Raw genomic sequence first — 27,521 nt, 5'->3', positions numbered from 1 at the left:
GTATTTTTCCATTGCCAGTCCTTTTTTCCAAAAATATACCGAACTGATTGACTTGAAATTTAATGTTTTTAATGACAAAAAAATGCTTAGTTTTTTTGCTATGTTATGATGATAGTGGATATTTTGGGAAAAGTTAACATGTCACGGAACTCCGGCCCTCGGTAATATGCAAGGTTTCTTGGTAGTCACGGTGTTCTATGTCTTTCCTTGGCACTTAGCCTTTTTTGGCTTACCAAGTCAAATTAAAAATCCTGCATGTTACCAGAACTGGAAAAAAATGTCAAATTCACACGACTAGTTTTATTTTTACGTGCCAACTTTGAGAAAAACCCCGCCACAATCCAACCTGTAAACTGTATCCGCCACAAAATGTGGAAGTACCAAGATGGCACCCAACTGGAAATCCATTTTTTTTTGTTGTTGTTGTTGTTTAAGATCAGTGGCCTTACCTGACAAACATCGAACTTGATTTTATTTTGAAAACTGAAACCGGATGTCAAGCAGTCACCATTGCTTAGCTTGTTCCGCGTGAATGCGGTGTGGAAGGCAGTTGGTGGTGGAGGCGTTCAAGCCTGCGACAGGGGGAAAAAAAAGACAAAAAAACCCCAAACAAACAAACAAGCGAGTATTGCGTGAACAATACAGTCTGCGACTTAAGAAAAAAAAAGATATATGCAAAAGACACCATTGGTGCGTTTAAACGTCCGCTGTTTGGCCAAAGTAACTTTTGCCAGGCGGCTTTTTCCTGGGGTCGTGCGTCGCGGGTTCCTCCCTGGTGCCAACACAAAGGTAAGCTCCGAATCGTTCACCAACTCAACAACTTTTATACCTCGCGAAAATGTTCTTGAAGGCTGTGGAGGATTTTTAAACGGTGAACCAGGCAGTGAAAGTTGTGACGAAACGGCTGCGTGCTCTCGTCACTTCGGAGGCTCTGGCGCAGGGTCTTTTGTCCGGTCAGACGTCGTGCTGCCTCCGCCGTTTGCGTCTCGTTTTCCCCCCAAATGTGCCAATTTTATCAGTGTTTTCCACTGCCCTTAACTTCATCAACAAAAACCGCTTCGATGAACATGTTAAATTGCTGTATTTAATTCCAGAAGTGGTTATAGTCGAGACATTCGACATCGCACAGCTGTTGTCCTGGACCTATTTTCTTGCTATTTTGTTTTTGGTCAAGTGATATTGTCAACCCCATTTTAAAGATTTTAGTTTGAGTGTTGAAATCTTAACATTGCTTGTCATTGGCTCTAGTGGTTCTCTTTCACTGGACTCCTTCACAGATTTTGGGATTCCTCCCTGTCTGCGTAGACAGGTGTATTTGGTTTTTCATGATAATGAGCGATATGAGGACCGGGCTTCCGGTTCGGGCGCAGGTGGTCTTTGCAAGGTCCACCCCCCCCCCCCCCCCCCCCCCCCCCCCCCCCCCCCACCGCAGGCACACCCTTCCGATAAGGCTCCAAGGTTCGCTTGAAATGTCAGGTATGTGGAAGGTGAGCGCACGAAAGAGCGTCAGGAATGTTTTGAAGAAACTTGTCGTCTTATATCATAAAAAAAAATCAGTCGCTGTTGTCAGTTCTCCAGTTTTGTGTATTGTACACTTGATTTACGACAGCTGGCGAATCTTCAGCTAACTCTACTCTGCCACCATTTCCAACATTTATGAATAAATGCTAGTTATGAGTTTCTGGTGAAAGAGTCAGTGTTTCTTTGGATAGGGTTTTGCAATTACGCCATCTTGTGTGTCATAGAGGTCAGAAAACGCAGGTAATAGGTGAAGCGTGAATTTTTTTTTTTCCCATCATTAATTTTTCCGATTGGTCTAATGGTGAGGTCATCGGAAACCCATCCATAGCACCAATTGTCTTTCATAGAAGAAGTCCTGCAAAAGAGCCAAAATAAAAGATATGGCAACATGCTATTTTTTTTTTTTTTTTTTTCACACAGAAGCCCTAGCCGGATTTCTCACGTCACCAAGTGCAATTTCGCGTCGACAATCAAATCTTTAGATTGGTGATGTGACAATTAATTCAGACACAATATGTCTGGAGAAGTTAATTTCTAGGTCGCCCGCTCACGGAGCGAGTGGCCAAGTGGCCAAACCTGACTGAGCTGTTGCGTGGCGTGCACGTTTGGGTAGCTAGTTTTTATTTGGGGCTGTTCAGCAGCTACTAGTTTTGCTTCGTGTCAGAATGTAAATGCTGGTTGCTGGTGTCGCGACGTCGCAAATGAAGTGGGCAGCCTTACAAAAATTATGTTTCGGTTTAAAAGTACCATCTAGCTGTCCATCACCAGCGTCCAAAATTTTAGCAAGTTTGAGTTCCAATCATTATGTCGTCATTTCTTATTTGTGCCAGTTACCCCCAATACAGCATATCCAGGAAGTCCACTGAGCTGTTTCTGCGGTTTGGTCACGTGACGTTCGTCATGTTGCTGACCCGACGCGCGGGAGGGTGGTTTTGATGTGAATTTTCAGTCGACAACAAAGGGCTCTCTGAGATCATGAAAATTAATGAATTGGTCAATTTGAATGTGTACTCCATAAACACAATATTCATCAGAACACTCTGTTTAGAGTCGCGAGGGCACGAAAAGTACATTCTTGCAAAATGTTGGCTTTAGTTCCTGACTGAAACCAACAACCTCGGAGCCATTCACGGTGTCCTTTTATTGCCCTCGCGGTTCCTTTTTTGTTATTGTTATAAATTAGCTTTGTCGGCCATGGCAATTCAGTGTTGTTTGTGGCTCAATAAAATAAAACGGTACAGTTTAAGTGGTGCCTCTCAGCTTCGGTTTTGCATAAGAAGACACGGTTTGCAGTTTTTCCATGACAGCTTTTGATTATGTGTGCGAAGGTCAAATGCCTTGTTTGATTGTCACTTTTTTCGTTACGATTGTCCAATCCAGTCCTTGTTTGTCACTAGTGCTGTCATTGATTATTTTTAGAACGAATTATTCTCCCAATCTTTTCGCTCGATTAATTGGATAAGACTATTTTGCATTACTTTATGGCAGTGATTCCCAAACAGTGTGCCGGGGTACATTAATGTGCCGTGGGAAGTTATCCAATTTGATATAATTGCTTAAAAAAAAAAAAAACATTTTGAGGAAATGTATCTTTATTCATCTATTTATGCCAGCGAGGCACAATGACAGACAGAACAAAAAAATCCTCTTCTATTGGATGTCAGGAAGTACATACAGTAATTAATCGATCCATTTTTGGTGATATTTACTTTTGTTAAGTGTGCCGTGGGATTGATTTTTCAATTGTAAAATATGTGCCTTGGCTCTAGAAAGGTTGGAAATAACTGCTTTATGGCATAATGTGTTTTGTAACCGGTTTAATGTTTAGTTATAATTGATTAATGATTAAACAAAACCAAAGAAGCAATAAAGATTAAGCAGAAACTGAGCTACTTCTCCAATACTGACGAATGCGAAGTACTACTAGTTTGATAAGCACTTTTGAGGCTGCTTCAGGTTCAACTACTTGACAATTACAGGTTATTTATACTATCGGTGCATGTAATTTTCACAATAGATTAAACTTCTGTTTTTTTTTTTTTTTCCCTTCAGTTGATTATGATTCAATAGTCTGGTTTGTGACATCATAGAATAGACAAAAATGAAAATGTTGATCATTGTTCCCAAAGTAAAAGCTGATGTTTGTCGTTTTGATTTGAATCAGTGTGCTTGCATTAAGATCGATAGAATTGAAATAGATGAGATGTTGGGATTTGGAAAAATGTACGTTAAAGAACCACTAAAGGATGATGTCAGTTAGGCCCAAAGTTGATTGGTTTGATCAATTCATTGGGATACCTATTGGCCCCATGACTCGCTACGCGTCTGGTCCTTAAACTGTACACCCGCTTCCCAGCGTCCTATAATGACCTTGCAAGTTTCACACAGCGATAGGGCTCGGATGCTACCTCCAAAGGTGTTAGTAACTAGTCGGGAAAATTTTAAGGAGGGATGTTGTTTAAAAGGTCTTTCCTGATTATCGCTATAGTCCCACGAGGTGACTGATGGGAGACGTTAGCATGCAGCCAACTCCTGTGGATTCGCTCATAATTCGGTGTTTCAGTGTTTAAAGTGATATTTATGGTCCTTGCTGGAGCAAAGAGTTTAACGAAGAGCAAGCACAGATGGGGACACCAGTGACGAGCGGGACTGGTGCTGAGATGAAGGTCATCCCATTGTTATTGTAATCAGATGTAATCTGGCCAGTGGGCAGCCATTGAACTGACTGTTTGCGCTGCTAAAACAATGGAGCTCACTGCTCGGAGACCATTCATGAGGAAGGAGAAAGAGGATTTCTGCTCCCACAACCATGTGTCGTCCCCCCGCCCCCCAGTTTCAAGATGCCATGTTAAGCTCTTTGTCTTTAGCGTTCCCCTTTGTCCATAAAATGTGTTTACACTGGCCTTGACGATGTTTGTGAGCGTCATCGCCTTCCTCATTAGCCACACGGGTTCAGTTCCTAATTTGCGGTCCAACAATCGAAGTAACAGTTTGTCAACTCAAACGGCGATACCACCGGGCACCAGGCCCGAAGCTGCTATGGGATTCCGAGACTGAGAGCGGAACCAGCAAGGAAGACCAACGAGCCGCTTCCCGTATCTGTGATGTCATGACTCCCAATTGCACCGGAAGTCAAGGTACAGAAGTTGTAATGTGATACTGATATAGGCGGACTGTTGGAAGACTTCTTTGCAAATTGTTACGTCTTCGAGCTGTTGTCTATATTCAGGATCAGCGGCTCCTGCCCAATGAATTGCGTCTAGCGTTTGTGTCACTCGCTTCTAAACACGGCGCTATCAGTAGACTTTGTGAGTCGTAAGTGACGGGTAAAGGCCAGTTCATACCCCCCCGTAATCGACAACACCCGCATGGGATCATGTGACCTACGCATTGCAGTCACTGTTATTTGACTGGCGCGTATTTGTGCCCGCGCGCCATCGCTCTCGCAAATCTGCACAGTCAAGAACGAAAAATCACGCGAGTAAATTCTGTTGCAAGTAGAAATGCATAGATATTGAAAGACGTCGCTTATTTTGTGTAGTCTTGACCAAAGTTCCCTCTAAGCTGCGCCACTGCACAATGGCAACACTTGTCGCACACTCTCAGTGCACATAAAAACTGATCCAGCGCAGTGAACCACAGGCTGAAGTCTTATTTTTAACATGGAAGCACACGGTCTCTAAGGAGCTGCTCCTGGTTTACCTGACACCGCCCCCCTCTGCTCTTAAAAGGCTACTCCCATAATCACAAACAACACCCGCAACTATATATCTGCGAGCATGACTGGTGGATCACATCTGTAACTTTATATCTGCGGGCATGACTGACCACACACGTACATTTTTCAAATATGAGTGACTGGCTTTGGCCTGTGCAGCACCTCTGCGTAATTTGCTGTGCGCACGTAAAAACAAACAAACAAAAAAGTTTCTGCCCCGAGAAAGCCGCAGAGATCATCTCTACCTGAATCAGAAATGTTATGAAAAGGTTATCATTATCCAAGACCGTCGACGTCATCGGCGAAAACAAAGGGCGAACATTATTTGGCTTCGTTGTCTCGCGAGGTTTTGCTTATCTTGAAAGTAAAGGAGGGAGATGTCGTCTGAAGCGGAAGTCCGTATTTGACATTGTCAGTTGTGGCTGCGACTGGAGTAGCTGGTTGAAAACTGTTCTAAAAATATCTTTCCATTGGAAGTTCAGTTCCATCGTTTTCGCAGTGCATTCAGGGGAACATGGAGAATTGCATCAGAGAGTCGAAGTGGACACATTTGTCATCGGTTAGTGACGTACACATGATGAATGCGTATTCCTTGTTCAATATTTTTCAGTCTGACAAAAGCCAGACGAAGAGAAAATCCCGTTTTCTACAAGAAAGCAATATTTCCTACAGGAGACCTTCAACTAACTCCTGCGTTTTCTGCAATTTTTACTGATTCCAGAGTAGCGAAAGTGTTCCTGCCCAGTGATGGTGTCTATGTGCCCTGCAACTGACTGCTGACCAGTTCAAGGTGTGGTCCGCCTTTTGTCCGAAGTTAGCTGGGATAGGCTCCAACACTCCTGCGACCTTTGTGTGGATGAGCAGCTTGGAAAATGGATGTTATTTTGTTTATTCCATTGTCTTGTTTGGATTGGACACCGCTGCCCTTCATGCTCTAATTCCTTTGTGACCGCTCTCGCTTTTGGCAGTGTTAGCAGTCAATCAGGCAGCCAAATATTCATTTTTCTTGACCACAAAATTATTAGCGTCCCACCAAACGCTCCGTGCTGGTCGGGTCCCTGCAGAGCTACGTTGCCGATGTTAACATGCCTTCCTCTGAGGTTCGCCCTCATTAGCAGTCGACTAGCACGATTGCGGAGGCAGTGAAAGTCGTCAGCGCTCCACTAACCACTCTTAATTCAAACCTGTTCAAGGGTTTTTCCCTTCTAGGTTGATGGGAGGGCCTGGGCAGTAGCTATAAAATAAATTATTTGCCCACTCATCACCCACACCGTTCAATACTATGAATATGTAGACACGAGAGAGAGAGAGGGCTTCCTGATCATACATGCGTACTATTTCAGTCACTGTGATTTGACGGGCGCGTATGCACCTGCGCGCCATCGCCGTCGCAAATCTGCACAGTCGAGCACGAAAAATCACGCGTGTAAAATTTGTCACGAGCAGAAATACGTAGACATTGAAAGACTTTGCTTATATTTTGTAGTCTTGACCAATGTTCCCTCAAAGCTGCGCAATTGCGCACTTGTCGCACACTCAGCGCACGTGAAAACCGATCCAGCACAGTGAACCACAGATTGAAGTCTTTTTTTTTTTTTTTTTTTTTTTTTTTAACAAGGAAGCACACGGTCTCCTACTTCCTAGTTTACCTGACACCGCCCCCTCCGCTCTTAAAGGGGTACACTCATAATTACAATCTGAACACACTCCCGCAACTTTATATCTGCGGGCATGACCGGTGGACCACACTGTTAACTTTATATGTGCGGGCATGACCGACCACACCCGTGCATGTTTCAAATGTGAGTGACTATTTGTTAAAGCAGTAACGTGGTGAGATTTCCCAAAATCAAAATGCTACGTGTTTGGAATTGCCCCTTTTATCCAAGTGCAGTGCACCAAAAATGTTTGTTCACAAACAAGCGATTTTTGACGTGTTTTGAAAAGATATTGTTGGGAAAATGACAACAAATACTTTTGTAGGAGCCTTTTCAAAATTAAATCAGTGACGAATTTTCCCGGGTTCACAGAGTTTTAGCCGTGCGGAAGTGTGACTTGACGTGCGACTTTTCATCTTTGCGGTCATTTCGGTTTTGAAAACATCGCAAGATGATTATTAAGTCAGCAGCCGTCTCATTTCGAGCGGCTGCTGCCGTCCTCAAGGGCAAATCCCGGGATGCGCCGCGGAGTTGAATGGAGGGAATACGATCGGCTTCCTAATCCGTTTGTCCCCCACCTCCACCACCGCCTCCCTTTTGCCGCTCTCGACAGACTGCAGCTGAAGGAAGTCCTGCTTTATTTATGAGATGGATCACTGCGAATGCCACAAGGCTCTCTGGAGAGTTCAAGACAGCACACCAACAGTATTTGGTCTCACGTACACACAAACGCGCACTTGCCGCAGGCCTCCGTGGCACAGTTGGTCCTCCTCGGCAGCGCGCTAAGAGTTTTTAACAGCGAGCGATAAGCACGGTTCTACACTCCTCCCCGCTTGGTCTGTTACATCACCCACTCAGCAGCTGACGGCGGACTTTAAATTTGGATGAAATGAAGTCCGCCGTCACACTCGGACTTTATTAAGCCACCGCGCTATATACTAGACGCGCAGTAGGTGACCGGACGGACACCTCGGCACTGCACCTCAATGTACGTATGGATTTCACTTCCTTTGGGAATACTTTAGCTTTTTTTTTTTTTTTTTTTTTTTTTTGAGGTGGGCAGGGTTGGTAATTAGTCAGTGGGAGGTTTTGAAACCATGTATGTTAGTAATTTTATTTTTCATATCACAAAAACCTGGCTTTTTAGCATGGGTGCGTAGACTCTATATCCGATACGAGCGCATTACTCGGCTTTACGTGATTAGGATTTTTGGGACTGATCGCAAGGTAGAGAAGTGAGTCTGTTGAAATTGCATTTTAATTTACTGTATATATGAATGCGGCACGGTGGATCAGCTGGTACAGCATTGGCCTCACAGTTGTGAGGACACGGGTTCGATCCCGCCCCCGCCTATGTGGAGTTTGGATGTTTTCCCCCGCGCCTGCGTGGGTTTCCTCCCACATCCCAAAAAGATGCAACATTAATTGGACATTCTAAATTGCCCCTAGGTGTAATTGTGAGTACGACTGTTTGTCTCCATGTGCCCTGCGATTGGCTGGCAACCAGTTCAGGGTGTTCCCTGCCTCCTGCCCGTTGACAGCTAGTGATAGGCTCCAGCGCTCCCCGTGACCCTCATGAGCATAAGCGGCAAAGAAAATGGATGGATGGGTGGTAATTAGTCATTGGGAGGTTTTTAAATTTTGAAACTTTGTTCGTGCCATTTTATTTTTTCCTATCACAAAAATCTGGCATTTTAACATGGGTGTGTAGACTTATGTCCACTTTGGGCGCATTACTAAACTTTACATGATTAGGATTTTGGGGGCCGGTCACCCATCCAATCACAAGATAGAGCAGTAAATTTATTTGAATAACATTTTTATGTATGCACTTGTGTACATAATTTGTAGACAAGTGTGTATATATAACTACGTTTGGTGACATTTTTGTTTTTTGGTGGCGCCGTGAGATTCTTCATTTGTAAAGTTTGTGGCTTGGCTCCAAAAAAGGTTGTACGTAATTCGCTGTTGTGGTCGGATCATGTACTCCACAGAACGGCAGCGTGTGTACACACGACGACTTGCGCCAACACTAGCTTACTAGGCTACATAACGTTTATTTGCTTGCTTGTGAACTGTCTTGTATTAAAAATAGATGATCATATCTCAAGCAAGCCTTGATAATCAAGTGGCTTCCTGCTCAAAAACCCTTCTGACACTGTAAAAGCTGGCATTTTCCCAGCTTTTTTTCTGTGTTGGAGTAGGAAGGACAAAGTCTACTTGGCAATGTAGTGCATAATACACAGGTAGAGCTACGCCTGTGTATAAGGGGATTTCGCAATACCCAACCGTGCTGTAAGCAACAAGGTTTTAAATACATCAAACCAGACACCGCCCTAACTGCTGCTAATCATCCGGTCACGGGTTGCTGTAATGGGTACTGGACGTTCTCGCAGTTGGAGCAATATCCCCCGTGTGGAAAAGGGAAAGGCCGATAAGCTAAGAAAGTCGGCTCGCGTAGCTTCTCGTGCCTCCGAATCTCCTGGGACGGGCACAGCGTCTAGCTCGGTGTCACATTGGGCCACGTACGGGCTCGGTAGATGTCAAGTGGGACGGGCCATTAAAATTATACCATACTCTGCTATAAATAACCAAAATATTTGTTTTCGTGTAACAAAAGCACAAGAACATTAGAAAAATGTTGAAATTTGATGAACATTCCTTTTACAAAACATTACAGGGTAAAAAAGTTGTAGCAAGTAGCAGATGGCGCATTGATACCGTCTGGTGTGTTGGGTCTGTCTCAGTGACAGACTGCTGTCGTCTTCTTCTCTGATCAAAACAATGTGCCCCCTATCAGATAATCCATAAATTGCATCTTATCAAAAATATTTATTCTGTGTCTTTTATGCATTTTTTTCGTCACTTTTAAATGATCCTGTGGGCCGGTTCTGTCCCACGGGCCCAATGTTTGACACCCCTGGTCTAGCTGCTAGATAGTTTGTGAAAATCACTACCGTGCATGTTTGTAGCAGTTGGTTGAAGGAATATGAATATTTCACATCACTGTATGGATTGCAGGGCCGCATTCACCATGCCGTTGCTAACGTTTATCCCCCGTAGACAAGCACGCTAGAAGTTTGTTGGTCTTTGCACATTGTTGCGATTGGCGAATTTCACGGCTGATGAGAACAGAGAAGGTTGCTTAAATTCAGTCTGTATGCAAAGTAATCCCACCCTTTTGTTGTTATCTTTCAAACTGATGTTACTTCGCCGAAAAATACACCTCCAGCTCGGGAAATGTTTGCTTTTCAGTTTCTTTCTTTCGTGCACCTTTTGATTTTTTTTTTTTTCTTTTTTTTTTTCGGACTGGATGGGATTCTCACATCAAAGCTTCCTGTTTCAGTTTACACCCATGTTGCTCGATAGTCTTGCCTGGTATTTTTTCATTCTTTATTTATTTTTTTTTATATCGTTGTACCAGGGGACACGAATACCATACCGGAAAATAAAAATAGCGTTCATTCCGGCGGCTCCGTCTGAGGGGAAAAACGCTAATGATCGTGCGGCAGGTCGGTGCAAAGAGGATGGAAAACGGGCTGCCCTGGAGAGAGACCACATGTTTTTCGAGAGCCGAGGTGTGCGCACGGGGAAGAATAACAACACCGTTTGGGATGGGAGCAAAGTGGGCAACGAGTAGCTCCCCAAAATACAAAAAAATGAATCCATAAATGCGAAAAAGATTGAAGCAGAAACGTGCAGCTGCATGCCCGCGTGTGGAATTAAACTTGCTCTTAGCGCAGAGATCGTGAATCTGAAAGGGTGATGGAAAGAGATTCTTTGGCAACGCACTCGTCAGTGAAAACTGGACCACCCAGTGACGGTTGCCATGGTGACTCACTCAACAATGTTGGCTAAGCTGATGAGCGAGAGAGCCCAGGAAAAAAAGTGACGGGAAGTGAAAGTGACGTGGGAAATTGCTTAGAAATGTGGCAAGAGGAGTCGCGTCGGAATAAAAACGGTTTCATCCAAACGGTCCACATCACTGAATTAGACTTCGATCTAACGATTGTTTGCGAGTTATTCATTGAAAATGTTACCCAAAGTTTTACTTGTCGAAGGGAACCTCGAATTACTTTGCAGGTTTGCAGTAACGGAAAGGCAAAAATATGCTCCGACTGATCATTCAGATTTCCTTTTTTTGATGATGTAACTTGGGAATTATCGTAAGTGATCTTTGCAAAACCTTATGTTCTTGGGGTTGTTGATGCGGTTTTAGCTGCATAGTTGGCCCAGTTCAGCGTTATTGGCCTTCTTTTTTTGAGCCTTAGAATTAATAGCAATGAACTAATTTAAGCCTTGTTTTCTTATGCGAAGCCCATAAACCAGGGGTGTCAAACCTAGGGTGCGTGGGCCTGAACCGGCCCGCAAAGAGCTTTGATCAGGCCCGCACGATCATTTCAAAGTGGAAAAAATGCATAAAAGACGGGGAATAAATATTTTTAAATAAGATGCAATTTGTGGATTATCTGCTAGGGGGCACATTGTTTTGATCACAGAAGAAGAAGACAGCAGTCTGACACTGAGACAGACCCGCCGCAGCAGACGGTATCAGTGCGCCATCTGCTACTTGTTACGACTTTTTTTTTTTTTTTTTTTTTTTTTAACCCTGGTCCCTGTAATGTTTTGTAAAAGGAGTGTTCATTAAATGTCCACATTTTCATAATGTTCTTTCGCTTCTTTACACTAAAACAAAGGAAATGCGTGATATTTTGCTTCTTTATAGCAGAGTACGGTATAATTTTAATGGTCCGGCCCACTTGACATCTACCGAGGCCGTATGTGGCCCTGCAATGTGAAATGAGTTTGACGCCCCTGCCGTAAACCAATCAACAGTCCCTCCGTTGGTTGGTTGCAGCCGAGTATTTTGCTCCATTTGGAGTCGAATCAAGTCCACATAAGTGACTGAATCCGTTTACCGTCATTTCTAATCCAAAGCATACTCGGTTGAACAGTCTGAGTCACTCATCTTCTTGCCGTGTGTGTTAAAGCAACAGATTGAAAGCTTGTTCAGTTGATAAACTGTTGTAAGAGGCGCCAGTCGACATCTTTGAACGGCAGCTGTACTCGTAAACACCGATTGAGGTGCCGAGCGGGCCCACACGCGTGTTTGAACAGGACCGCCGGGTTGACGAACATTGTCGGGCTTCAATGGGAGCTGCCGGCTCTTCGCTCGCGTTCCGGCGTTCATTGAGTTTACTCCAAATGTTCTCTTGTTGCCAGGAAAGCAGCTTTGCTCTTGAAAGTGTGTGGGATGAAGTGGGGGTGGGGGGGGGGTGGGGTTTGAGTAGGTGGGAATGCGTTCCCATTGGCTGAATCCACCTTGTGTTTGACCCGAATGGCAAACACAGAAAGCTTTGCCAGACCTTTTTCTTTTTTAAACGTCTCCCCTCTTTTACATCCCTTTGTGCCGTGTTGAAAGAACCCCCCCCCCCCACCCCCCTCCCCGAGCTTTACTGCTTTCGCTCCGAGGCGTCGCAAAGAAGGCCAGTTCAGCAGCCTGTCGCTCATCTATTTTTCCCCGACCTCTTTAAATGAATTCACAGAGGCATGAACCTCATCGGGGGGGGGGGGGGGGGGGTTGTTATTTCACACTTGAGTGCTGCACACCTGGGAAATAACCACCCCCACCAAAAAAAAAAAAAAAAAAAAAACCACGCACACCAAGTTCGATGTCTAATTAAGTTGAGTTCAAATGAAGTTTCGTTCGAGCTTGGCCGCTGTAAAGACAGTCAAGTGATTGCAGATTTACAGACTGGTCGTGTGCTGGAGCTGACGCACGTAGTTGGCCGGAGAGGAAGCCACCGCTTGGTTCGGAGCGGCGACTTCCAGGAGACAAAGAAATTGATATCGTGACGCAGAAGGGGGAGGTGCAAGCCTGTGGTTTTCTGCTTGAGTCGCTACACACGTGGTAATTCTTGAAAGGAGATGGAATGATGTTGCGGTTCGATTATTCTGCGGTATTTCTGAAGGCCAATGTGGAACAATTTCTTGGTTCCATGCAAAGTAGGCATTATTTAACATGATGACACTGATGCTTGTTTTAAAAAAAAAAAAATGGTTGACTGTATTATCATTTGCTGGTTTGTCCGTCTTAGATTATTACTCCAGTCACTGTGATTTGACAGACGCGACTGCGCCCGCGTGCCATCGCACTCGCAAATCTTGCACAGTCGTGCACGAAAAATCGCGGGCGTAAAATTTGTTACAAGTAGAAAGACATAGATATTAAAAAAAAAAGTCCCTTATTTTGTGAAGGCTTGACCAATGTTCCCTCTAAATTGCGCACTTGTCACACACGCATGAAAACCGATCCAGCGCAGTGAACCACAACACGGAAGCACACAGTCTCTAACGAGCTGCTGTTCAGCCTATTTCTACTTCGTAGTTTACCTGACACCGCCCCCCTCCGCTCTTAAAGGGGTACACTCATAATTACGGACAGAACACACACCCGCAACTTTACATCTGCGGGCATGACTGACCACACCAGTACATTTTTCAAATGTGAGTGGCTAATTGCTCAACCTTTATCATTTGGCTGTTAGTTTAACACCAATTAGCATGTAAGGAGTAAAATTTGATCATCTCAGTCAAGAGAGAGCTTTGTCTTGTAGCATGGCGACAGGAGGCGTTGTGCAACGACTAGTTTGCAAGCTAACAGCCCTCCCAGGGCAGCGGGCTCGTCTGTGGCGTCACCTCACTTTGGAAGTTAAATTGCAAAGATCTGTTCAGTAATCAGACTTTAATATGAGCGTGGATGGAATGACTAAACGCACAAACAACGTTTCGCTAGTCGTGATACGATTGAAATCAATTGAGACTCGTTCGTTTTTACGCCGTCACACACAGCCGCCGAAGTAACACTTGATGCCAGTCGGATATTTATGATTATGCCAATGAGACGCGCTTAAATAATACACCAGTCACCGTTACGTAATGCGACCAGTAATGCAAGTTATTGAGAGAGATTTGCGTAATTGGACGGCTAAATTGGGATCGTCTTCGGCGAGCGAGTCCAATCTGGTTCGATGTTGCAATTATCCAACAGTAAATCCCGGTGGCTCGCCCATCCGTGCAGGGATGAATCATTGTAGTGCGAAATGGAAAGAGAAGCTCGGTGTGATTCAGCGGCGGCGGCCCGAGGCGGAGAGAGGCCGCAGCTTGTTCGCATACCTCCCTCCCGTCTTTTGGAGGAATCTGTCACTATCGGTCCGGTGCACCTCCTCTCACCTTCAATCCGCACATCACCGCAGCCGCTTCTCGCTTTTATTTCGCCCCGTTTTACTCTTGCCGTCTGCGGCCGAGCCGGCATCGCAAAAGAGAATCTGTTCCCGAATGCATTAGCCGACTGAATCAAGGTTGAAATGAAGAAATAAACGGTTGCCCGGGTTGAGGCGAGACCTGCCGAAAGCCATTTAAACTCTCCCAGCACCTTGTTGCTCAACTCCTCTCAAATCGAGTTTGACAGCTTCAGTGACTGCAAGCCGAGACGCATTTCTCTCTCTCTCCGTTGTGGCGCTTTCAACGTGTTGACGCAATGATGTCAGCACTCCTTTTTCACGTGTGACTTCGGGCTCTATCCCACAAAGGTCCCGCAAAATTGCTGTGTCACGGTCTTGACGGAAAACCCTGACGGTTCTCAGATGTTACAGCGAGGTGGGATCTTGCAACCACGTCATTCAATGAGAATGTTTTCCGACGTGAAATTTTGAAACGCACAACACTAAAGTATCAGTTATTGTCTCGGACTCGGTGAAGACGAAACGTAAAACCGTCAGACCGCTACGCTGCACCTAAGATCTCGGTCTTTCCTCCCATAATTGGATCTTTTATGTAACCTAATTTGTGCGGCTGCATTCCTCATTAGGCTTCACTCCCTTGCGGTCGCTCGGCTCCTCCATTAGTATCTCGTTGGCGCGGTTCTCCATCCGGTCCTTGTCACGTCGCGAAGAACCACTTGAGCGGAAGGAAAGCCAACGTGAGGCGCTCAATAACACTCGAATCGCCTTCGGTTTCCGCTTCAAAATAACGGGCATCAGTCGGGAAGGATTGCGCTCGCTGTATTTTGCGATCGCGTTTCCAGCTGCAGGCTTTTAACATGCCGCAGAGCTAAATATAAACCCGATCGCTCGGATGGTTCTCGTACCGTGAGACTGCCCTTTCCGTCACAAAAAGAGGGGGGGAAAAATGGTGCTTCCCATATCCCGGCATACATTTCTCCTCACAATCTCTCACGACCTCGCTGCACTGTCGGAACTTGTGGGATCCCTGACAAGTTGCTGCTGTCCGGCAAAGTCATTCGGTCAGCTCGACTTCAGCCTACTGAGTTTTCCGTGACTTCCATGTCTGAAACTTGTACAGTCATGCCTCGGTTCTTGACCACAATCCGTTCCAGGAAACGGTTTGAGAAGTGATTTGTTCGAAAACCAAATCGATGTTTCCCATTACAGTAAATGGAAAAAGAAATAATGTGTTCCAAGCCTCAAAAAATTTGGCTTTTTAAAGTATTTTTTTCAGCTTTTCCTGATAATAAACTGCAACTACTAGAAATACATGTATAGTTTCAAAACTTTATCTAATAAAATAATTTAAGAAATACATTTATTTTTTTGCTTAAAATGGGGGTTAATGCGGTAGTCGTCGATAAGAAGGAAAAAAAACAGTCACGACTGGGACACGGCAGTGTACAGAGGCTGCGTTGTACAGAATAACAAAAGTGCGCTGGTTGCACCACGCGTGTTATTTCTGGGGTTTTTTTCGGGGGGGGGGGGGGTTCGAATTGACAATAACAAAACACATCGTGGTTGGGTCAACTGCTTGCGCCGCGTGCAATGTTATTTCCGGGTTTTTTCGGCTTCGTGAGTCAGCTGATCTGGCCGTGCGCAATATGTTATTTCCGTGTTTTGTCGGGGGCGTTCGAGTACCGATTTTCGTTCAAAAATAGAAGCAAAAAAAATAATTCAAATTTTTGTTCGAAAACAGGGACGTCGGAGAACCGATGCTTTACTGTATTTGCAGCTCTTTACCACAAAAAAATGCCATTTTGAGGTAAAATTTTTATTTTGTCTTTGTTTCAAAATTAGCAACTGTCAGCCGACAAAGATTTTGCTTCTCCAATGAATTTATTTTAATGTTGGCTTCTATATTACAACAAGCTTTGTGAGATGTAATTTCATTTTTTGACAAACTGCATACCACCTTAGGTACATTCTCATGTCAAATATGGATCCATTGATTTCAATTATGGAATTTACTATACTTTGATGAGGACCTTTTGGGGAATAGTGATGATCATTGTTATAATGGGAGTTTGTATATTTTGGGGGAATCACATAACTGCAAGTCCCCTTTGGAATTCTGTTGCTAACCAAAAGAGGAGCACCCATCGACGCACCCCCGTATATTCTCTCTGTTTAATTAAAATGTTAGCACATCAGCCCCGCCTCCCCCCATCAGCCGTTGAGTAAATAAATGTCCCTGGCCTCTACATGAGAAAATGAGGGTACGTGTATACGCAGTATTCCCAAGCTAACGTTTGTGCATGTTCTTGCTCTCTCTCTCTCTCTCTCCTCTGTTCCCCCCCTCCCCCCTTTTTGTCCCCCCCTCTCCTTCCCACAGGGGGACTCCATGAAAGATGACAGAGGAGGTGATTGTTGTAGCCAAGTGGGACTACACAGCCCAGCAGGACCAGGAACTTGACATTCGAAAAAATGAGCGCCTGTTCCTCCTGGACGATTCCAAAACGTGGTGGCGCGTCCGCAACGCCGCCAACCAGACGGGCTACGTTCCGTCCAACTACGTGGAGCGAAAGAACAGCCTGAAGAAAGGCTCACTGGTCAAGAACATCAAGGACACGCTAGGTAAATAAAATTCGGGTTTGGCGTTCTGGCATCACTTGAATGCTTTTGTCATGTTTGTTGAATAGAAGCATGCTGTCCAAGTATCTTGAATTCAATATTTTTCTATGCAAAAAAAAAAAACAAACAAAAACAAGACCCGTCCTTATAACCGGCACAGTGAGAAAGTTAGATTAAGCATTTCATTAACAGAATGTGTTAAAGTAATTGAATTCCACGAGTTAGCACCCTTTGCAGTCTTTTTGTCATTTTGTAATATTGATTGGACCTAACTGGACAATCCTTTTTTTTTTTTTTTTTAAACTTTTTTCTCTGAAATAAATGAGCAGATCATGTAAAATAGACACATTGCTCCTTTAAATAATTAGTTATCGTTTTTTAAAATCTGGGTGAGCGGCTCCCAAAATCGTGATCGTTCAATTCAAGTAGGAACGTATTGAGGAATTTTTGTACACGCAACCTAAGCACAAATGTGCTTGTAAAAGCCGCAAGTGCCCACGTTGAAACACGAGATATTTACAAAGAAAGACAGGACACAGAAAGAGTTTTCAAAGTTTTAATAGCTTAGCTTAACATAGCAACAACATGGTAGCACAAACAGGGCTGTTACAAAAAAAACCATACAGGTAAAAAAAAAAAAAAAACGCAATAGCAACACATCACAGCACATCACTAACACAGCTGGTTAAAAAAAAAAAAAACACTTAAATCACTGAGAAGCGGCAGTAACACGGCAGCAACACGCTAGCGTGGCGCTAAAGCAAGCCCGGCGCTAACAGGGTCAGTTAAAAAAAAATAAAAAATACCAGTAAAAATCACTGGGACACGGCAGCAACACGCTAGCATGGCGCTAAAGCTAGCCCGGCGCTAACAGGGCCAGTTAAAAAAAAAAATACCAGTAAAAATCACTGGGACACGGCAGCAACATGCTAGCGTGGCGCTAAAGCTAGCCCGGCGCTAACAGGGCCAGTTAAAAAAAAAAAAAATACCAGTAAAAATCACTGGGACACGGCAGCAACACGCTAGCGCGAAGCTAACAGGGCCAGTTAGAAAGCATACGGGTAAAAATCGCGGGGGGACAAAAACATGCAAGCACAGCGCTAACGGCCAGTTAAAAAAAAAAAAAAACACAGGTAAAATTCACTTCCTCGGCACATATATTCCACCGTCTCACTCTTAGCTTTTGCGCTCGAGTTCCCCCTTGCAGTCGTTGGAAAAAATGCACAAATTAGCCGCATCACCGCGTACGCCGCAGGGTTGAAAGCGTGTGGAAAAAAGTCGCGGCTTGTTGCCCGGAAATTACCGAACGTCTTTTTGCGACAAAGTCATCAACTAGTCGGCCTCAATCTAACGGTGTCTGTCTAAAAAAAACTGACTGGCGCGATGTAGAAAGCAGCCGTGACCTACTTGCTGCAAAACTTGCATGCTGCTTTGTGTACCGTATATATAGTTGGATTGGGGGGGGGGGGGGGAATGAATGAATAATAAGTAATTTTCCAAAGGCAGGAAAAGAGCCGGAAATCCATCTGTTATGACAGTCGCAGCACGACTCGGCTCTTTTTGCCCCGGACGGGAGACGGAGCTGTGGAAACATCTGTTACTCGATCCCGGTTAAAAATATACGGTTGAGTCCAACTTATACCCCGCCGTATCAGATATTACCCTGCATTTATATATTTACTCTGCTGCAGATGGGGTAGTCCTTTTCCTGTTGGTGAAAAATTCATTTTGGGAATACTGTAATATTAAAGAATTAACATTCATGTCACGTGCAAACGCTGTTTAAAACAGAATAGAGACGGAATATTGCAGAGTGCGCAGATGTCCGGTCGCACCCCAGAGCGCGATATTCCGGCGCCATCGCAAAGTTAATTTCCGCGTAGCGCGCAGATAGAGACGGACGGAGAATTTTTGGCTAGCGACGGCGCTGGAACGCGGGATCAATCTCGTCTTGTTTTAGGCAAGTGCAAGCAAGCTCCAGCTCGGCGCGGCCCCTCGTCACCTCTTTTACACGCCGTCCCCGCATCAACCTTTGCGCCCCCACACTCATCGCTTTAGTTTTTTTGACGGTCGCCAGATTGATTGCGGAAGGCGGGCGTCCGTCTAATGGACGCGCTGGAATGATGAATGATTCTAACCGTCCCAGATCGTAACGTTATGGACCGCCCGCCGCATTATGTCCCGCGACGAGTGGGAATCGCGCGCCGTTAAAAGCTGCGGTGGAGGACATTTTCTTGATGAGGTGAGGTCAGGTGCTAATGGAACGTACTCACGCGCTCGATTAGATGGTGTTAAATTGGTTGAGAGTGAGCGTTCTTTCCAGATTATTCTCTGCCGCTCTTTCTCTGTAATTGTATGACCTTGTCGATACCCCCCCTTTTTTTTTTTTTTTTTTTTTTTTTGTTCTACTTCCAACAATCGTATTTTCAAAGTGCTTGCATGCAGCCTCCCACTCCTGATTGGTGTGTGAGGATCACGTCCGTATTCAAACTTCAAAACTCAATGTAGCGTAATTTCCGGCCTACGGAGCGCACCTGATTATAAGCCTCACTCTGTGCATTTGTAAAGGAAATACCATTTGGTGCATACGTAAGCCGCACCTGAGTAAAAAGCCGCAAGTGCCCGCATTGAAACACGAGATATTTACAAAGACGGTACACAGAAAGAGTTTTCAAAGTTTTAATACCTTAGCTTAGCTTAACACACGTAGCATCACCATGGTAGCACGAACAGGGCTGTTAACAAAAACATACACCGCAGCAACACGCTAGCATGGGGCTAACGCTGGCGGAGCGCTATCAGGGCCTTAAAAATAACATACGGGTTAAAATCACTGAGACATGGCAGTAACACATCAGCAACATGCTAGCACAGCGGTAATGTAAAAAAAAAAAAACATACCGGTAAAAGTCATTCTCGGCACATATATTCCACTGGTCTCACTTTTAGCTTTTCCGTTGGTAAATTAAGAGCTTCGCCTTTCGACTTCCCTTTTTTGATTCTCAATTGAATGTAGTAAAATAGAAAATGCTTATCTATGTTTATATATAGATGCCTTCGACATGCATCCACACACCACTCGGGAAGGAAGCTTTTGTGTTTGACGTACTAGTGGCAGATGTTCAACCCGCTCCGTCCTGCTGGCGTCCATCAGACTATTGAACGTCGAATGTGGGCTGCGATATCCTTCAATACGATCTGCTTGATATTCCAGTCCGTCCCTCGTCTTTGTCAGCTGCGCTCGGTTTCCTGCTCGCCAGTAACAGCTGCCAAGGGACCCCTCGTCTCTTCTCCCGCACGCCGACGAGTTTCATGCTTGTCTTTATTCAACGCCCCCCCCAAATTTCCCCCATTTCCAACGATGGAAATGACCCCAAAGTGCAATCGGAGGCGACATTTTTGCGGTATTTCAGTGGGGCTGCGCGGAAAGAACTGCGAGATTAGCCGTCGAGACGTGCGTACTAACAAAAAGCTTTTTTGACAGAAGCCTCAAACGTCACACGAACCGTTTAGTTGTCAAATACTACGCGTCGTCGTACACCGGGACACCAATTTTTCTGCCTGTGATGTCAAAGCTGTCAGGTCGTACCCAACTTGACTTACCCCGTCTTAAAAGATCAATTTTTATGGGGATTCTTTTGACATAATTACATAAAAGTCTTCTCAAGCACAAAGAAGAGAAAAAGCAATTTTTACTCGATCGTTATTCCATAAACGAGGCCTGTCACGTTAGATATTTTACGGACTCGATAAATTGTCGGACGGCTGCGTCACTAACTGCTATCGGGCTCGTTGAACGGCGTCAAGACTGGTGTTGGCTCCGTCCAAAACGCCGGAGCCTTTGCTCCGTGTGCACGATCCGGCACACTTCAGGAAAAGTTAACCGTTTATTGTGTTCGCTAGCGCGTGAAGTAGCGAGCTAATGCGCTAAACAGGGCTGGCGGCTGTGTTTTAAAGGTCAGCGTCCCACTCGGAGTTGTTAGTCCCCAATAGTTCCGCGGAGTTAACTAAGCATAAGCTCAGCGGCACACGTTATTCTTGATTTCAGAGGCATTAAATAATAATCTTATCGTGACGGGTATACTGTAAACCGGGGGTGTCATTATGACTGCGAATCCATAAAAATGTGTGCCTCATCATATTTACCCAGGAAATTTATGAACTAGTTTTGGAATCAGAAATCAAGGGTAAAGGGGTTTCTAACTTATCGTTGTTTGGTAACACAAAAATAGCTCAAAGTTATCATTTATGACATGACCATTCGAAGTTCTGGGACAGATTTGAACAAAAAATCATGGAAGCCGAAACACGTGATTTGCCTCCGCGGGCCACATAAAATCACGCGGCGGGCCGGATCTGGGCCCCGGGGCCTCGGGTTTGAGACCTGTGCCGTAAACGATGTATTAAAATGATTAAAATACAATCCCGGTCTTCTTCAGATGTGTTTGAAGTTTCCCAAGTGGGGAAGTCGTACAGTAGCTTTGATGCTGGTTGTAGCGGACCCTTGGTGGCTGCTCCACTTTCCCACCCCGACCCCCCCACCCCTCCCTGACTCCGGCTGTCTATTTTCAGCCTTTTGATCAGCATCGGATGCGCATGCTCATGTCACGACTCCACAGAACGGGCAGGCCAAATGTGATGGGGGGGGGGGGGGGGGTTAAAAAGTGCGCCCAGCGGGGCGTCGCGGACAAATCGATCTGCCCTGCGCCGCTCGGGTTTTCTCACCATGTCAAGCGTTAATTTCTTCTCTTTTTCCCCTGAGGAACGCTGACCTGCCTTTTTTTTTTGTCGCCGCGTTCTGACGGAGAGAGGGTTGAAACCCGCTTCGGCACCGTGCCGCGGTTCCCGAGCGGATCCACAGACTTAGAAGCGAGGTTGCGCCGAACGGCGTCCGTGCTTGCGGATTGGTCGTTGACTGTCTCCAAGGTCACGGCCAAGATGTATGTCTACTTAAAAAAAAATTTTAATAAAGTATTCAAAACTTTCATTATGTAATTGCGGCTGATAAGAAAAGCATTATTGAGTAATATAATCAGGAATATAAATCATTCTTTGCACAGGAGGACTAATACTGTAATTTCCAGCCTATAAACTGCGGCTTTTTTTCCCACACGCTTTCAACCCCTGCGGTTTATGCGGCGATGCGGCTAATTTGTGCATTTTTTGTAACGGCCGCAAGGGGGCCGCGCTTTGCAAAAAAAAAAAAAAAAAAAAAAAGTCGCTACAGATACTTCAATGCACTTCCAGCCTAGCGTACTCTACTACTAAAGCATACGTTTTAAGCAAAAAAAAATAAATATATTTCTTAAATTATTTTATTATATAAAGTATTTAAACTATACTTATATTTCTACTATGCAGTTTGTTATCAGGAAAAGCTAAAAAAAAATGCCTTTAAAAGCCAAATGTTTTTTTTTAGGCTTGGAACGCATTATTTCCTTTTCCATTCATTTTAATGGGAAACGTCGATTTCAGTTTTCGAACACTTCACTTTTCGAGCCATTTTCTGGAACGGATTGTGGTCGCGAACCGAGGCATCACTGTTCTTTTGTTTTACATTTAGTTGGACAGTAAACTTCAATTAAGCTCAGCAATAATTGGCTTTCAGTTCATTTTGGGCCTGCTTGTTGTGAAGCGAGTTGGTGCAGCGCTCTCATCTTGAGCTTATCCTCACAAGTCAAAGCATTAAGTGGTCTGAACGGCAGGTTCTCGGGTCTGCAACGGATTCCCTGCAATGAATGGCTGAAGGCAGATTTTTCAAAATTGTGCCCGGTTTTCTTTTTGCCTCAGGTTTGGGAAAAACAAAGAGGAAAACAAGCGCCCGCGACGATTCGCCGACGCCGAGCTCCGACACCGAATACCCGACCAACGGCAGCGGGGGGACGGGAGGAGGAAGCGGCGTCGGGGCGGCGGAGCGGATCAACGACCTCAACATCCCCGCCGTGGTCAAGTTCGCCTACGCGGCGGAGAGGGACGACGAGCTGACGTTGACGAAGGGTTCCCGGGTGGTGGTGATGGAGAAGTGCAGCGACGGGTGGTGGCGAGGCAGCCAGGCGGGCCGCGTGGGTTGGTTCCCCTCCAATTACGTGCAGGAGGAGACTGGAGGGCCCGATGACCGGGAGGGGGGGGATGCCTTACGGATATACCACACGCAAGGGACCCCGCTGGCCAACGGGACCGCCGGCGCCCTGGACCTGGTCCAGACCCTCTACCCTTTCAGCTCCGTCACGGAGGAGGAGCTCAACTTCGACAAGGGCGAAGTCATGGAGGTGGTGGAGAAGCCGGAGAACGACCCCGAGTGGTGGCGGTGTAAGAACTCGCGGGGCATCGTGGGCTTGGTACCCAAAAACTACGTCGCGGTGCTGGACGAGCCGCCCCGCACGACCGTCTCGCCGCACAACCGCCACGTGGCGCCGGCGCGCACGGGCCGGTTCGCCGGGAGGGACTGGTACTACGGCAACGTCACCCGGCACCAGGCCGAGCGCATTCTTAACGAGAGAGGGGACGACGGCGACTTCCTCATACGGGACAGCGAGTCGTCGGTGAGTCCAAACGTGCCATTTGTCTGCGTACGATTCGGTTAAACACGGACAACAAACGGATAAAGTATAGATGCGCAAAAATATACATTGAAATGAAAAAATGGCAATCGCAATGTGATAAAATAATGACTCGCGCTTTGAGTCATCATGCACGGGAAATATTGTGCACTCTCCTTCAGATGAACTCATTCGTCATTTTTAGTCTCTGCCCTCATGAGCTCCGTTGATTCATCACGTTTAGGTTGCTGTTGCTCACGTTGACCGTGTGCGCGTTTGATTTGATGTGCCGTAATTCCCCGGCCTACGGAGCGCACCTGGTTACAAGCCTTACAGAGTACTTTTGTAAAGGAAATACCATTTGGTACATACGTACGCCGCAGCTGCAAGTGCCCAAGTTGAAACGTGAAATATTTACAAAGAAAGACGGCACGCAGAAAGAGTTTAACGCTAGTTGCGGCACTATCGCTAACGCTAACGGGGCCGGTTAAAATAAAACTTAGCGGTAAATATTACTGAGATACGCCAGTAACACAGGTGCAACATGCTAGCACAGCGCTAACGGGGCCGGTAAAAGTCACTTCCTCGGCACATATATTCCACGGATCTCATTCTTCCCTTTTCCGCTTGAGTGCCCCCTCGCGGCTGTTATAAGAAATGCGCAAATCAGCCGCATAAACCGCAGGGTTAAAAGCACGTGGTGGGGAAAAAAGTCGCAGCTTGTAGGCGTTCGGTATTCCAAACCCCGTACGGAACGTAATGCAATAGCATCACAATGTCGTGTCTCAAAAGCGTCATATTGTTTGTTGACTGGGATGCGTCTTGCGAAAACCATGGATAGATTTATTTATTTATTTATTTGAAATCCTGAGTCGCTATTTAGTCGTTAAATAAAACGACCTCGATTTGAAAGTCACAATTCAATTCACATCGGGTGCTGTAAGGAATGAAAAATCCCGAAAATAAAACCTCAGTATTACCCGTTTTAATTCCATTTAGAATAAAAACTGTTTAGTTGGCCTCACAGTTCTGAGGTCCCGGGTTCGGGTCCGGGTCCGGGTCCCCACCTGTGTGGACTTTTGCATGTTGTCCCCGTGCCCGCGTGGGTTTCCTCCCACACCCCAAAACCACACAACAAGAATTTGGCACTCTCAATTGCCCGTAGGTGTGATTGTGCGTGCGGCTGTTTGTCTCCACGTGGCCTGCGATTGGCCGGCGACCGGTTCAGGGTGTACCCCGCCTCTTGCCCGTTGACAGCTGGGATAGGCTCCAGCGCTCCCCGTGACCCTCGTGAGGATAAGCGGCTACGAAAATGGTTGGATGGATGGATAAAAACTGCTCACGGTAAATTGGCCAATAGATGAATGATGCTCCAAAAAAAAAAACCATACACGGAATGTAATAAAACTCACACAAATGATCATGATGTGATCATCGGCACTTTTTTTTTTGTTTTTTCAACGTAAAAGTGAGCCCCGGACGCCCGTTTGTGTTTCAGCCCAGCGACTTCTCGGTGTCCCTGAAGGCGGCGGGCAAGAACAAGCACTTTAAAGTGCAGCTGTGCGACGGCGTCTACTGCATCGGCCAGCGCCGCTTCGCCTCCATGGAGGAGCTGGTGGAGCACTACAAGAAGGCGCCCATCTTCACCGGCGAGCACGGGGACAGGCTGTACCTGGTCAAAGCGCTGCTGTGAGGCTTGAAGTGGGGGGTGGCAAAAGTTGCGCTAACGCCGTTTTACGAATCCGAGCCTTATTTGGACCTCACCTTACTAAAGGCCGTCAGGTAAAACTCACTCGAGCTCGTGTGGCGGGTGAGCACGGAGGGGTCCCCCCCCCACCACCACCACCACCACCACCACCAACCGCCGGGGTCTTAAAACTCCCGACGTGATGTCACACGCGTCACGTTCAAGTACAACCTAACACCTTTGCTCTTAATGCAAACACAGCCGGGGGGGGGACAAAACTCGACAACTAAACATTGATTTATTTGTCTTTCAGTGTCTTCTCTTTTTCCTCGTTTGAATTTCAATTCCTCTTCAGAGGTGTCGACCGTTGCGACGACTGCGGGAAGCGAGCGGAATCTTTTTGTCAAAACATTTTTCAGTCGTCCGCGAATGCAACGGAGCCGACTGACGATTCGTGTGCCAAATATTACGATTTTTTTATTTTTTTTTTTTTTGTTTCTCATCAGATTCCAAGAAAACCAAAACATTGACTTCATTAATAATTTCAAACAATTCTTTTTCTGTCGGGGGTTGGTGACACGCGTTATTATATATAGATATATGAAAAATCTATCTGAATGTTATTGAACATTATTTAATTCTCGTCTCCACTGTATGTACATATTCCTAAATAAGACACCAAGCGCTCGGGCATCCAAATATGGTACTGTATCACTGATGTGCTGACTATTGAAATGCTTTTGTTCAATAAAAAAAAAAAGGAAAAAAAGTGTTTTTTTTTTTTTTAATAAATGACAGGGTTAAACGTTAATTCCCATTCAAGCAGTGCTGGAATTTTGTACTCCAGCGGTCTCTCGATTTACAAATAGAATTTCTTCCGTGACGCCCCTCAAAAGTTTCTCCACCCCTTGAAACACAAACAAAACGTTTATGAAATGTTTGGGGAAAAAAAAAAAAAAATGCTTACTTTTGGATGAATTTCATATTGGCCAGGATGTGAAGTATTAAAACTATACAAAAAGTACAACCATTCAAAAGATTTAGGATTAAAAAAAAAAAAAAAAAAGAGACAAAGTTTGGGGTCTTCGATTGTACATCCATTATCCAAGCCCCTTATCCTCACAAGAGAGCTGGAGCCTATCCCAGGTAGCTTCAGGCGATAGGCGGGCGTTCCGACATCACCAAGTGGGTTCGATCCCACGCTCCACCACCAGTGACTCTTCTGACATAAGGTTTGTGCTTCGTGATAATGTTCAGCACATTCTGCTGTGGGCTTTTTGGCCACAAGGGGGCAGTATAGGATATACAGACGAGAGACGCACTGGCATCTGTGGACGGTTGCCAACTGTTCAGTTTTTGTTTTGCATCTTAAATGGTGCGGTGTCATCCCTCATACCCATATCAGTCATTTATCAATCCATTTTCTGAGCCGCTTATCCTCACGAGGGTGGCAGGAGTGCTGGAGTCAATCCCAGTTATCAGGTCGGAAACGGGGTACACCCTGAACTGGTCGCCAGCCAATCGCAGGGCACATAGAGAAAAACTGTCTCACAAATGATCAGTCACACCGAGGGGCAATTTAAAATCTTCAATTAACGTTGCACGTTTTTGGGATGCGGGAGGAAACTGGAGTGCCCAAACCCTACACAGGCAGTGGCGGGATTTGAACCCCAGTCCTCAGAACTCCGAGGCTAATGCTAATGAGTTGGCCCACCGGGCCAGCAAGGTCAGAAATCACTCAGTGAGACAGAATTTGGCAAAATATTGAATTAAGTGGTGGATCGGAGCATCGCTAAAAACGCCGGGTCTCGCTGGAGCAATGCATCAAAACACATTTTGTTTGAAAATACATTATTAGGGGTGGGGGGTGGCAGACAAAAACAAATATACAGCGATGCCTCGGTTCTCGACCACAATCTGTTCCAGAAAACGGTTTGAGAAGTGATTTGTTCGAAAACTGAATCGATGTTTCCCATTACAATAAATGGAAAAATAAATAATGCGTTCCAAGCCTAAATAATTGGGATTTAAATTTTTTTTTTTTTTTTTACCTTATACTGATAATAAACTGCAAAGTAGAAAAAGATGTATAGTTTAAATACTCACCACAAAGCGCATCATGGGTCAGCTGGTCTGCCCGCGCGCAATGCTATTTCCGGGTTTTGTCGGGGGCGTTCGAGTACCGATTTTCGTTCGAAAACAGAAGCAAAAAAAAAAAAAAAATCTCGAAATGTTCATTCAAAAACGGGGATGTTCAAGAACCGAGGCTTTACTGTATATAAAATATTCTATAAGTGACTATTTTTCTGGTTCAGCCTCATTTTCCTATACTCAGGACTCAATGGAAAAGAATTGTTCAAATTTGGGGGAAAATATACAAAATCCATTCATCATCTGACGACAGCCTCCACCCTGAACTGGTCGCCAGTCAGTCACAGGGCACATCTCGACACCATCACCGAGCGGGAATCGATTCCACGCTGGCCGCGCTGTACCACAAAGTGCAGTATTCTCAAACTCCCACTAGGGTGCAGCAAT

The 27,521-nt window shown here is 45.4% G+C and overlaps 1 protein-coding gene across 3 annotated transcripts in view; it reads left to right on the top strand.

Moving 5' to 3' along the window:
• The window catches only part of nck2a (NCK adaptor protein 2a), a 44,621-nt gene extending 18,939 nt beyond the window's left edge, over nucleotides 1-25,682 (top strand). The window contains exons 1-4 of one of the 3 annotated variants that reach the window (XM_061842489.1): nucleotides 522-789; nucleotides 16,519-16,760; nucleotides 22,548-23,299; nucleotides 24,795-25,680. In XM_061842489.1, the coding sequence (XP_061698473.1) occupies nucleotides 16,535-16,760; nucleotides 22,548-23,299; nucleotides 24,795-24,989 (1,173 nt within the window). In that variant the 5' untranslated portion in view covers nucleotides 522-789; nucleotides 16,519-16,534 and the 3' untranslated portion in view covers nucleotides 24,990-25,680. Of the gene's footprint in view, nucleotides 1-521; nucleotides 790-1,419; nucleotides 1,477-16,518; nucleotides 16,761-22,547; nucleotides 23,300-24,794 lie in introns of those variants that run through there. The other 2 variants (XM_061842491.1, XM_061842490.1) reach the window with 2 other exon arrangements.
• Nucleotides 25,683-27,521: the final 1,839 nt, after the last annotated feature.

This window comes from Syngnathoides biaculeatus, chromosome 14 (genome assembly GCF_019802595.1).
Source record: "Syngnathoides biaculeatus isolate LvHL_M chromosome 14, ASM1980259v1, whole genome shotgun sequence".
NCBI lineage: Eukaryota > Metazoa > Chordata > Actinopteri > Syngnathiformes > Syngnathidae > Syngnathoides > Syngnathoides biaculeatus.
This window is presented reverse-complemented; position numbering and strand designations above follow the sequence as displayed.